Source organism: Heteronotia binoei, chromosome 21 (genome assembly GCF_032191835.1).
Source record: "Heteronotia binoei isolate CCM8104 ecotype False Entrance Well chromosome 21, APGP_CSIRO_Hbin_v1, whole genome shotgun sequence".
Classification (NCBI taxonomy): Eukaryota; Metazoa; Chordata; class Lepidosauria; order Squamata; family Gekkonidae; genus Heteronotia; species Heteronotia binoei.
Window position 1 is genome coordinate 181,052,230 of NC_083243.1, and position 12,671 is coordinate 181,064,900.

At 47.5% G+C, this 12,671-nt stretch overlaps 1 protein-coding gene across 15 annotated transcripts in view; it reads left to right on the forward strand.

Moving 5' to 3' along the window:
• The window catches only part of BIN1 (bridging integrator 1), a 188,109-nt gene that overhangs the window by 70,912 nt on the left and 104,526 nt on the right, over window positions 1–12,671 (forward strand). For all 15 annotated transcript variants that reach the window (XM_060263260.1, XM_060263262.1, XM_060263265.1 and 12 more), the window contains exon 2: window positions 4,646–4,726. In XM_060263260.1, coding sequence (XP_060119243.1) covers window positions 4,646–4,726 — 81 coding nt within the window. The remainder of the gene's footprint in view (window positions 1–4,645; window positions 4,727–12,671) is intronic.

Here is a 12,671-nt window from a genome sequence, read left to right on the forward strand (position 1 = left end):
AGCTGAACGGCGGGGGAGGGGTGCCTTTAGATAGCTAGGAGTGTGCCGGTTCCGGGCATTTAAATAGACTTGGTGGGGGGGAGGGAGGAGGAGGCTGGGGAGTAGGCAAACTAAGCATTTGCCTAGGGGGGAGGGGGGAAGGCTGAATTTGGCAGCCCGCCCTGCCGGCGCCTTAGACAACCACCTAGTTTGCCTAGTGGGTGAGCTGGCCCTGGGTTTTCCCTATATTTCCTGCCAACTGGCGGTAGAACAGCCTAGATGGAGTAGTAGTAAGGATACAATTTTTTTCCTTTAAGACAATAGTATAGAATTTGTGTCTTTGATAACTTAAAGTATGGCATTCAAAATGTTCCTTAGGCACAGCCAGTACAATGTGTACTTCGTATTCAATACCCAGCATGAATATCTATATTCTTAATTCCCAAACATGCTCCCAAGTCCACATATGGGGGGCACACGTACCCCAAACGAGTTTTTCTGCAAACTTGGGTTTGCAGGAAAATCTGAAAAGAATCTTGTGTTGCTTTAAAGACAAACAGATCAGGTGACATCGGCTTTCATAAGATACAGCAGACTTCACTTGGTGCATGAAGTATTGGGTAAAATGGAACACATACTGGAAGATACAGATGAAAGGAAGTTTGAGTTGAGTGAAAATCCAATCAGAGTGGACACAGACCACTCTCTGCAGTCGATGAACTGACAAAGTAAGAATACTAGCATATCTAAACTTATATAGGAAGATAATTACTTCTGTAGTGAGCTAGCCAGATCCAGTCCCCATGGAGCCCAAGAATGACAGTGTGAAATCTGCATATGAATTCCAGCCCAGGAATTTTGCAGTGTGTGTGTGGGGTGTGTGTGTGTGTGAATGGAGAAGTCTGATTCTTCACACTTTCCCCATCCAATGTTCTTCCCAATGGATTGTTAAAGAATGATGTTGGCTCATGTAGCAGCTATTCAAAACTGCTTACCTAAGAAGTCTTTTTTACACTCAAGGAAACTTGGGCTGTTTTATTAATGGAGAACCTCTGCTTTAAGCAGCAGAACTAAAACTGCCTAACAGGACTCTTCTAGGACTGTTTTATTCATTACTCAGATGGAAATCTGGTTTTGCCACCAGTGTGAACTTGCCAAAGAGCCATGCTCCCTCATGACCTCAGCTCCCAGATATGTGGAACTGTATTTATTTATATACATTATTTGTCTGCCTTTCTCACTGAAACTCCAGGTGGATTACACAGTGTAAATCAATAAAATCAGCAGGATGGGATTTTTGGTTGTGATCAGACAGGCAGCTTATCCTGCTGTACTATGGATCTAATTTACTCTAGACCTTTTGGCTTCACCAGAGAGCTCCCCTCTTTCCTGCCTTACCACGTGCTGACTCTGTGGCTGAGCGTCCAGACTCCTGCTATGCCTCAACCCATGGGCTTTTTTTGTAGAAAAACCCCCCAGTAGGAACTCATTTGCATATAAGGCCACACCCCCTGATGTCACCATTGTTTCGCACAGGACTTTTTTTTTGTAGAAAAAGCACAGATGAACTCATTTGTATATTAGACCACACCCCCTGACAGCAAGCCAGCCAGAACTGCATTCCTGTGCGTTCCTGCAATGAGCAGACAAAGTGGCAGCACAGTGAAAGCAGAACAGAATAAATCCACCTGTGCCCAAACAAAATGAAAATAAGTTTGTAGTATAATAAACACTGTTCCAGTTATATTGGAAATAAATTTCACAAATTGTAGCGTTCAAACACTTGAAGAAGGTACACTCGATATACAGGAGACAAAGATACTGCCAGGGGTGGAGCAGCAAATCCGTAGTCCTTAAGAAAAGAGAAGCCCCTCAGTTCATAGATCCAAATGTAAGTCCACTCCCATAGATCATCTTGAAAGGGTAATGTCCTTTAGGAGATTGCCAGCTTGTAATAAAACACGTTTCGCAGATTGCCGCTTTCCCCATAAACTGATTTACAAAGGCTTTGGAAAGATGCTGTAAGAAGCTGGAACAGTGTTTATTATATTGTGGCTTGTTTTTTTGTTTTGTTTTGTTTTGTTCAGGCACAGTTGGGTTTCTTCTGCTATGCCTCAACCACAGGGCACGTGTTTGGTGGTTTTTAAAAAAAGTTCTGTGCTTGTGCATGCACATAGGCACCTACATGAATGAGTGAAGTTCTGGTTTTTCAAAATGGCTTCCTCGCTTCAGGGTTGTCAGAAAGCGGGGGGGAGGGGAGGGAAATGTCTTCTGGGAACTCTATTATTCCCTATGGAGATTTATTCCCATAGAAAATCATGAAGAATTGATCCATGGGTATCTGGGGCTCTGGAGGGGGGCTGTTTTTTGGGATAGAGGCACCAAATTTTCAGTATAGCATCTAGTGCCTCTCCTCAAAATACCCCCCAAGTTTCAAAAAGATTGGACCAGGGGGTCCAATTCTATGAGCCCCAAAAGAAGGTGCCCCTATCCATTATTTCCTATGGAAGGAAGGAATTAAAAAGGTGTGCCGTCCCTTTAAATGTGATGTCCAGAACTCCCTTTGGAGTTCAATGATGCTTGTCACAGCCTTGATCTTGGCTCCACCCCCAAAGTCCCCAGATATTTCTTGAATTGGACTTGGCAACCCTAAATTTAACAGTGGTACATCAGTCTGCAGGCCCATCAACAAAGCATTCATGTCAACTCTCAAAGAAGACCTGGACAAATTAATGAACCAGAGAAATGCAGTCAACTCTCAAAGAAGACCTGGACAAATTAATGAACCAGAGAAATGCAGTCAACTCTCAAAGAAGACCTGGACAAATTAATGAACCAGAGAAATGCAGTCCATGTAGTTTCCCACCAGCTTTGTTTTACAGGGTGAGCCCTAGAGTGGGTAAACTGTTCTACCCTGACTGCTGTTGTCCTTTCCCTGACTGTACAATTAAGTGGATGGAGAACTACTGAAAGGTTCTATATTTAGTATTGCTTTATCAGCAGAGGGTTCCTGTCTACTAGTAGGAGAACAAAATTTGCCAAGCTCAGGTGAACTGGCAAAAGAGATTTCATTTGCCTTCACCCCATAGCATATCAGCATATGAACTGCCTTAGAGAGTCCTACAAAAAGTGCTTTGCTGGGTGGACCATAAACTCTGACAGGCCATGGAACTCCAAAATTTGAGTCTTCTCAGTTCTACTATTTGAAATCTTTAACAGGAGATATCTGGGACTTTTACTTCCTTGTACTTACACCTCACCTTCCTTTTATCATGAAACTCAAGGAGGCCTATATAGAATCCCTTGGAGGTCTCCCAGTCAGACCCAGGTTTGCTTAGTTTCAGCAGACTGGCTACTTAATGTGCTCCTTAGCTATTACTCTGGGGATCTTCCAGATGCAAAACAGGACTCATTTTGGGCAGGAGTTCATAGGAGTGGAGCTCCGGAATCTCTAAATTTTGTTGTGCTCTTCCTTTCTTAAACGCCCCCCCCCCCAAAAAAAACAACAACAACTTGCTTCTGGGCTCCATTGTTCAACCCCCGTGTGAAAATTTTACTGAACTCTAAGATTTGACAAACTTGCTAATATTTCCCTCCCCCCACACACACAAAAATGAGAAAATAACCAAAACATATAAAGCAGACAGATGGAAATCTTTATCATGCCACTGTGGCCACATAGGAGAAAGCAATTTAAAACATAGGAGAAAGTAATTTAAAAAGTATGCTGGGAGTAAGGTTTTATTATGACAATTATAATTCAAGAAGCATTTTAAGGGAGATGCTGAGCTGATATAATTTAGTCCACCTTCTGGTGCTGCTAGGGGTGTGTGGCATATGCAAATGAGTTATGCAAATAACTTGTGCCAATGATGCATGGGATGGAGAAAGTAGAGAAAGAAGTACTTTTCTCCCTTTCTCACAATAAAAGAACTTGTGGGCATTCGATGAAATTGCTGAGCAGTCGGGTTAGAACGGATAAAAGGAAGTCCTTCTTCACCCAAAGGGTGATTAAACTGTGGAATTCACTGCCACAGGAGGTGCTGGCGGCTACAAACATAGCCAGCTTCAAAAGGGGGTTAGATAAAAATATGGAGCAGAGGTCCATCAGTGGCTATTAGTCACAGTGTGTGTGTGTGTGTGTATAATTTTTGTGGCCACTGTGTGACACAGAGTGTTGGACTGGATGGGCCATTGGCCTGATCCAACATGGCTTCTCTTATGTGACACAGAGTGTTGGACTGGATGGGCCATTGGCCTGATCCAACATAGCTTCTCTTATGTTCTTACGTGACACAGAGTGTTGGACTGGATGGGCCATTGCCCTGATCCAACATGGCTTCTCTTATGTTATTATGTGACACAGAGTGGTGGACTGGATGGGCCATTGGCCTGATCCAACATGGCTTCTCTTATGTTCTTATGTGACACAGAGTGTTGGACTGGATGGGCCATTGCCCTGATCCAACATGGCTTCTCTTATGTTCTTATGAGCTCTGGCGCCTCTTTTTCTACAAAATGACCCCTGATGCAAAGCACGTGCCCTGCCACAGAAGGATGCTGAAGCTGCAGTCCTCCCCACCCCAATTCTGCTGTCTTTTATTTAATGTTTAAACCTTGTGAATCTGCGATTCTAAAGCCTCTTTTTGTCTTTTTTTGTTCGTAGGTCCTTCAGAAGCTTGGCAAAGCTGATGAGACAAAAGACGAACAATTTGAGCAGTGCGTGCAAAACTTCAATAAACAGCTGGTAAGTTTTTTCCGTTATACCCTTTAACCCTTGATTAGTATTTCCTCGGTGGGATTATTCAGTCAGCAATAGTTTGGGGAAGACTGAGAGGGGAAGATCTGGTATTTTTCCAGCTGGGAAAAATATACTGCAGTGTGGATACAGGCAGGGCTGCTTTATCCAATGGTCAAAAGGGACAGTTGTTCAGAGCTTGCAGCTGTCAGGGGCCCATTTGTATGCAAAATAGAGTTGACAGGTCTCTCCTGGCCACTGGTGGGGGATGGGGGAGTAGGGTTGGCAGAGCCAGGTCTGGAAACTTTTGGAGATATGGGGGTGGAGCCTGAAGAGGGCAGGGACCCCAGTGGAGTACAATGTCAGAGAGTCTGCCCTCCAAAACATTCATTTTCTCCAGGAGAACAGAAGTCTGGAGATGAACTGTAATTCTGTAGTGTGGAGATGAGCTGTAATTCTGGTGGATCTACAGGTCCCATCTGTAGACTGGCATCCTGGCCAAGAGAGATGGACACATTGATCACAGGGCATATTGGCGTAGAAGGCACAGTGCATAAAGGGAAAGTGGGCCTGAGAATACTGGCCTCATCCCCTCCTATGTGCATTTGTTTGAGTGTGAGCTAGGGTTGCCAGATCCAATTCAAGAAATATCTGGGGACTTTGGGGGTGGAGCCAGGAGACATTGGGGTTGGAGCCAAGAGCAAGGTTGTGGCAAGCACAACTGAACTCCAAAGGGAATTCTGGCCATCACATTTAAAGGGACCACACACCTTTTCAATGCCTTCCCTCAATTAGAAATAATGAAGGATAGGGACGCCTTCTTTGGGGGCTCATAGAATTGGACCGCCTGGTCCAATCCTTTTGAAACTTAGTGGGCGTTTTGAGGAGAGGCATTGGATGCTATAATAATAATAATAATCATTTTTTATTTCTATCCCGCCCTCCCCGCCGAAGCAGGCTCAGGGCGGCTCACAACATAAAAATACATATTACATCAGTTATAGTTATAAAAACATAGTTAAAACAATTACACATTATTAAAATTAGCATAACAATAATAATAAGGCGTCAACAATAAGGCGTTATAACAGGTTATCAGTAAGTTTCAAAGAACAAAGCGTTTTCAGCAGCCTCTAGTTTTGTCACTGGTTGAAGGCCATCTTGAAAAGGTGGGTCTTACAGGCCCTACGGAATCCATCTAAACATCATAGGGCCCTCACCTCCTCAGGGAGTTGATTCCACAGTAATGGGACGGTGATAGAGAAGGCCCGGTCCCGGGTGGCCTTCAGTCTGGCCTCCCTTGGCCCAAGGACATTCAACTGGTTTCTCCCGGATGACCTCAGTGCCCTCTGGGGCTCATACGGGGACAGACGGTCCTTCAGGTAGGCAGGTCCTCGGCCATATAGGGCTTTAAAGGTAATAACCAGCACCTTGTAGCGAACTCGGTATGCCACTGGCAGCCAGTGCAGCCCGCCCAGCCCCGGCTGTATGTGCTCCCACCTTGGGAGCCCCAATAACAGCCTAGCCACCGCGTTCTGCACCAGCTGCAGCCGCCGAATTCGGCACAAGGGCAGCCCCATGTAGAGGGCGTTGCAATAGTCCAGTCTCGAGGTGACCGTAGCATGGATCACCGTTGCTAGGTCACGGTGCTCCAGGAAGGGGGCCAACTGCTTTGCCCGTCAAAGATGAAAGAACGCAGACTTGGCAGCGGCCGCTATCTGTGCCTCCATCGATAATGAAGGCTCCAGAAGAACCCCCAGGCTCCTGACCCTGTGTGCCGCCTTAAGCTGCACCCCGTCAAGGACCGGCAAGGGGATTTCCCTTCCCAGAGCACCGCGACCCAGACACAGGACCTCTGTCTTCGTTGGATTCAACTTCAGCCCACTCAGTCTGAGCCACCCTGCCACGGCTTGCAATGCTAGGTCCAGGTTTTCTGGGACGGAGCCAGGCCGGCCATCCATTAGTAGATAGAGCTGGGTGTCATCGGCGTATTGATGGCACCCAAGCCCAAACCTCCGGACAATCTGGGCAAGGGGACGCATATAGATGTTAAATAACATCGGGGAGAGAACTGCCCCTTGTGGCACTCCACATACTAGTGGGTGCCTCCGGGACCGCTCCCCCCCAATGGCCACCCTTTGTCCCAGTCCTTCGAGGAAGGAGGAAAGCCACTGTAAGGCCAATCCCCCAATCCCTGCGTCGGCAAGTCAGCGGGCCAGTAACTGATGATCGACCGTATCAAATGCGGCCGACAGATCCAACAATATCAGCACCGCCACGCCGCCTCGATCCAGATGCCGCTGGAGGTCATCCACCAAGGTGACCAGCACTGTCTCCGTCCCATGACCCAGACGGAAGCCGGACTGGTGAGGGTCTAAGGCGGAAGTGTCATCCAAAAAACTCTGCAACTGTAACGCCACTGCCCTCTCTATAACCTTACCTAAAAATGGTAGGTTCGACACCGGTCGGTAATTTGCCAATTCAGCCGGGTCTGCTGTACTCTTTTTTAGGAGAGGGCGGACCATGGCCTCTTTCAGAGATGTTGGGAATTGCCCTTCCAAGAGGGATCTATTTATGATATCCCGTATAGGATATCTAAGCTCCCTCTGGCAGGATTTAATTAGCCAGGAGGGGCATGGGTCAAGGTCACAAGTTGTAGGGCGTACAGTTGAGAGGACTTCGTCGACTTCCCCAAGACTAAGTGCGTCGAAGTGATCCAAGATAACATCAGAAGACAGGCACGGAGCCCCGAGTTCATCTACTGCATTCAATGTGGCAGGAAAGTCCTGGCGGAGCGACGAGATTTTATCTGCAAAAAAATTCGCAAAAGCCTCACAGCCTATTTCCAATTCTCTCATGTTTGGTCTGCCTTGGGGCAGAGTGGTCAAATTCTCAATTATCTTAAATAATTGTGCTGGGCGCGAATTTGCAGATGCAATCCTAGCCGCAAAGTAGTCCTTCTTTGCGGCTTTGACTGCCATCTCATAAGACTTCATAAACGTTCTATAGGATGTTCTCGTCGCTTCGTCACGAGTATGCCGCCACTGCCTCTCTAGTCGTCTGAGTCCCTGTTTCAGCTGGCGTAGCTCCGAGGTATACCAAGGAGCCAGCCTGCTTCGGGGGCGCAGAGGACGCCGGGGTGCAATTTCGTTGATGGCCCTGGTTAACCTGTCATGCCAGGTGTCTACCAGGTCATCAAGGGAGTTGCTCGGGGGCCAGGGGTCCCACAGAGCCCTCTGGAACCGCTCAGGGTCCATCTGACTCCGCGGGCGAGCCAAAATAGGCTCGCCGCCCATACAGGGTCGAGGAGGCGCACCCATACGAGCCTTGAGGGCTAGGTGGTCCGACCATGGCACCGCTTCTACTGCGATACCATCCACCAAAATCCCGGACGCAAAGATCAAGTCTAACATGTGCCCGGCCTGATGCGTGGGGGTAGTAACAAATTGGGAGAGTCCTAGTGTCGCCATGGAAGACACTAGGTCCAGCGCCTGATTGGAGGCCGCGTCGTCTGCATGGACGTTGAAGTCACCCAAGACCATAAGCCTTGGGAACTCCAACGCCCAGCCCGCCACCGCCTCCATCAGGGCCGGTAAGGCGCTGGCTGGTGCGTTAGGCGGACGGTACATCAGCCAGATTGCCAACCCCTCCCCCACTTCCCACGCCAGACCGGCACATTCCAAGCCATCGATCGTTGGGGCCGGGAGAGCCCTAAAGGAGTAACCCTCCCGTATGAATAGCGCCACCCCTCCCCCCCGGCCAGTTGTCCGCGATTGGTGAAAGACCGAGTAACCCGGGGGCGCCATCTGGGAGAGAGCCACCGTCTCTCCATCCCGCACCCAGGTCTCGGTCACGCAAGCCAGGTCCATATCTATGCTGCTGCTTCTTCAAAAAACAGCCCCCCACCCCGAGCCCCAGATACCCATGGATTAATTCTCCATTATACACTGTGGGAATTGATCTCCATAAAGTATAATGGAGTGGCCAGCAGACATTCCCCCCCACTTTCTGATGACCCTGAAATGGGGGGAGGGTCTCTAAACAAGGATCTCCTGCCCGTACCTGGGGATTGGCAACCCTAATGTGAGCACGGTGCCTATGCACTTAAAAACACTGTGAAAAAAGTGTTCGTAAATATGAGGATACTTAGGGATACCTGGTCTCCTTCTGTAGCAGGAGCACCCCCCCCCCCCCACCGGTAATCCCTTCTGTTGCCTGCCGACATCTCATTGGTCAACTGAAGAAAAATAAAGGGAAAATGGGGGTGTGGCAGTGGGAAGCCAGCATGTGATTCCTCTTCCAGTAAAAACTGGAAATGATGTCATGACATTGGGGACCAATGCTCTAAGACTTGCACGAAAACTCTATGGAAATCATTGCTCTTGTGCTTTTTTAATTTTGATTTATTTAAAACGTTTTATGCCCTTTTCCTACTCAGTCAGAGTCCCCGTGGTGGCAAATTTGAAAACATTTAAATCATTAAAAGCAACCTTTAAAACTATAAAGTGATTCAATAAAAAACACATAAACATAACAGCACCAGAACCAGGGATGAGACCAATAGCTGTTATTGGGGGTTTGCTAAATGAAACAAAAAGTCTTCACCAGCTGGTGGAAAACACCCATCGGCGGAGACAGATGAATCACCCTGCGGAGAGAGTTCCAAAATTTCATGTTGACTTTTTGGTGCAATGGTTGGTGTTTGCTGTTCTTCTGCTGCAACCCTCTACATCTAGAAAGAGCACCATTCCCACTTTGCAAATGGGGATGCAAAGGGCGTTTTCGCACTGACCTTACGCCGGAGCGACGTCCCTCTTCACCACGCAGCGTCTGCGTGGATTTCGCACTAATTGCTCCACAGAACCCGGAAGAGCCGCAAAGTCCCACGGCTTTTGCGTTGCAAATGTAAACCGCCAAAAACCAGTTTACATTTGCGATGCAAAAGCCGCGGGACTTTGCGGCTCTTCCGGGTTCTGCAGAGCAATTAGTGCGAAATCTGCGCAGATGCTGCGCGGTGAAGAGGGACGTCGCTCTGGCGTAAGGTCAGTGCGAAAACGCCCAAAGGTAAACTTGTTTGAATGTCCAAGTCTTTGTATTTTCCCAAGCCAACCAAAGTATTAAAGAGCATAGTATAGATTTATCGTCCTGGCAGTGTGTTGGTTATGCCTAGATGAGTTAGGAAACTCAAGGGCCAAAGAGAACTGATGTATATTTATAGCTTCTGGCAGGGCTTTTCTGGTAGAAAAAGGCAGCAGGGACTCATTTGCATATTAGGCCACACCCCCCAATACCAAGCCATTTGGAACTGTGTTCCTGCTTAAAAAAAGCCTTGGCTTCTGGAGATCCAAAGAGCATTGCAAAATGAAGGGTGGGGTTTTTTTTTTTGCTACCCTGTTGCGAAGACAGGCAGCTGTTCTTGATATGCTGAGCTGAGAGTCCTTCTGTGCAGTCACTGAAGGGGGGGAGGGCACAAGACCTGCTGTGGAAAGTGGGAGGGATATAAAATTGCTCCTCTTGTTTAGTACAGCCATCTTTCCTTGTCGCATGATCCTGTTCTAAACACCTCGTAGGTCCATTCAGAGAATTTCGAGTCTGCTGCACTCATCCTATGAATGGCACGAGATCTCCTTCCCTATTTGCTTGGGAACAGGCTTTGCTACGTGACAGACAAGCTGAACGTGGCTCTCTTTATTGGCAGAGGTACCAACATTCCTGGAGACCGAGCCGCCTCTGGGATTTGAGGAGCAGCATTGACGGGGGTGGACAGCAGGAGGCAGAGTCTCCCTACCGTATGATACGTATTCAGTCATTGTCCTTTGAATTACTTCTTCAGAATAAGCCCTTAGCACCATGGTAAGAGTGGCAGTAGGTAAAAGTAGTGGAGTGCCTTAGAAATAAGAGAAGGGAGTATGCTAGGAAATTCTTTTTCCCAGCCTTTCCCTGTTTGCTTTTAACCTTCCCATAGTGGACGTACAGCATCTGCAGTTGAGCTTTCTTTATATCAGTGGCACAGATCCAATTGCAGCTTCTTATTAATAGGCAATTGGCTGCTGAGAGGTGATGCAGCATAGGAACTAGGGTTGCCAATCCCCAGGTGGGGGCAGGGGATCCCCCGGTTTGGAGGCCCTCCCACCGCTTCAGGGTCATCAGAAAGTGGGGGGAGGGGAGGGGAATGTCTACTGGGAACTCTGTTATTCCCTATGGAGATTTATTCCCATAGAAAATCATGGAGAATTGATCTGCGGGTATATGGGGCTCTGGGGGGGGCTGTTTTTTGGGGTAGAGGCACCAAATTTTCAGTATAGCATCTAGTGCCTCTCCCCAAAATACCCCCCAAGTTTCAAAAAGATTGAACCAGGGGGTCCAATTCTATGAGCCCCCAAAGGAGGTGCCCCTATCCTTCATTATTTCCTATGGAAGGAAGGCATTGAAAAGGTGTGCCGTCCCTTTAAATGTGATGGCCAGAACTCCCTTTGGAGTTCAATGATGCTTGTCACAGCCTTGATCTTGGCTCCACCCCTAATGTCTCCTGGCTCCACCCCCAAAGTTTCCTAGCTCCATCCCCAAAGTCCCCAGATGTTTCTTGAATTGGACTTGGCAACCCTAATAGGAACACAGAGCATGAAACTGCAATCCATGAAGCCCCAGTCAATACCTAGTAAAGGTATTTCCAGTTTTAGAGTGTTCAAAGCATATTACATGCTTTAAAAACATTGCTATTCTTTATGACAACTCGTAAAGCAGTTTTATTCCCGTTATGCACCGAGGATGTCTAGCTAAGGATGAGTGTGCCTTGGAAGACTGTGATAGAGGCAACAACATTTGAATCATATATTTGACCGAGCAACAAAACAAATACGAGGTCACCCATTCTGTGAACTGAAATACTGCAACTGTGAATCTCATGTAAACTGGATGCTTTGCCTGTTACTTGCTCACACTGGGTTTTTCCAGGCCATCTGATTAAAGTAAAAAAAAAAAAGAATTAAAATTCATATGAACATCTGCTGTTGTCTCTCTCTCGGCTTGACTTCGCGAACGAAGATTTAAGAAAGGTGCAGTAGTCCACGACTGCTGCAGGCTCGCTGGTGGCTGACAAGACCAATGCGGGACAGGCAGGTCCGGCCACAGTGGCTGCAGGGAAAAGTCTGATTTGGGGTTGGTGCTGTAGCAGTGCGATTCTTCCTCAATCTCCTTTTGTCCTCAAGACCAGCTATGCGTGCGTTCTCAAAGGAAGAGACAGCCTGGTGGATGGTGTGCCTCCATGCTTTGCGATCTGAGGCTAGGTCAGACCACCGGTGATGGTTAATGCGACAGGTGCCAAGGGATTTCTTCAAGGAGTCCTTATACCTCTTCTTTGGTGCCCCTCTATTTCGATGGCCTGTGGAAAGTTCGCCATGCAGGGCAATCTTGGGAAGGCGCCTTCCCAAGATCTGCTGTTGTAAAGACTGGTAAATCTGCATGTCAGTGAAAACAGTGGACCAGCGGGCACAAGGGATTTCCCTTCAGTTCTTGAATCCACTGTATGATGGAGCAGAGCTTGCGATCCGGGGATGCCTCTTCGCTCTGACGCTGAAATGTGAGAGCTCTCAGCAGAGGGCAGAGCTGCAGCTGCCTTTCTCCCTGCTTGGCTCCCACAGTATGAGAGATCTCTAGTCCTGGGAGGGGAAGGTCTGGAGCATGCTCCAGCCAGCAGCTGTCGTTCTGAACATCCGAGGAAGAGGAAGATGTGGCCAACATGCTGCCAAAGGGGAGGGGAAGAAAACTATTAACATTTTATTTTTGTGTGTAAAACACTTTTATTTTAGCAACGTATGATATTCAAATTCAATGAAACGTTAATAAACTCATTATCTATCTCATACGTTGCTATTTTCCACTCTTACTTCCCCCCTATATCTTGACTCCCGCCGGTGTCATTTGATTAAAATACTTATAAAAAGAAGGTAACCTT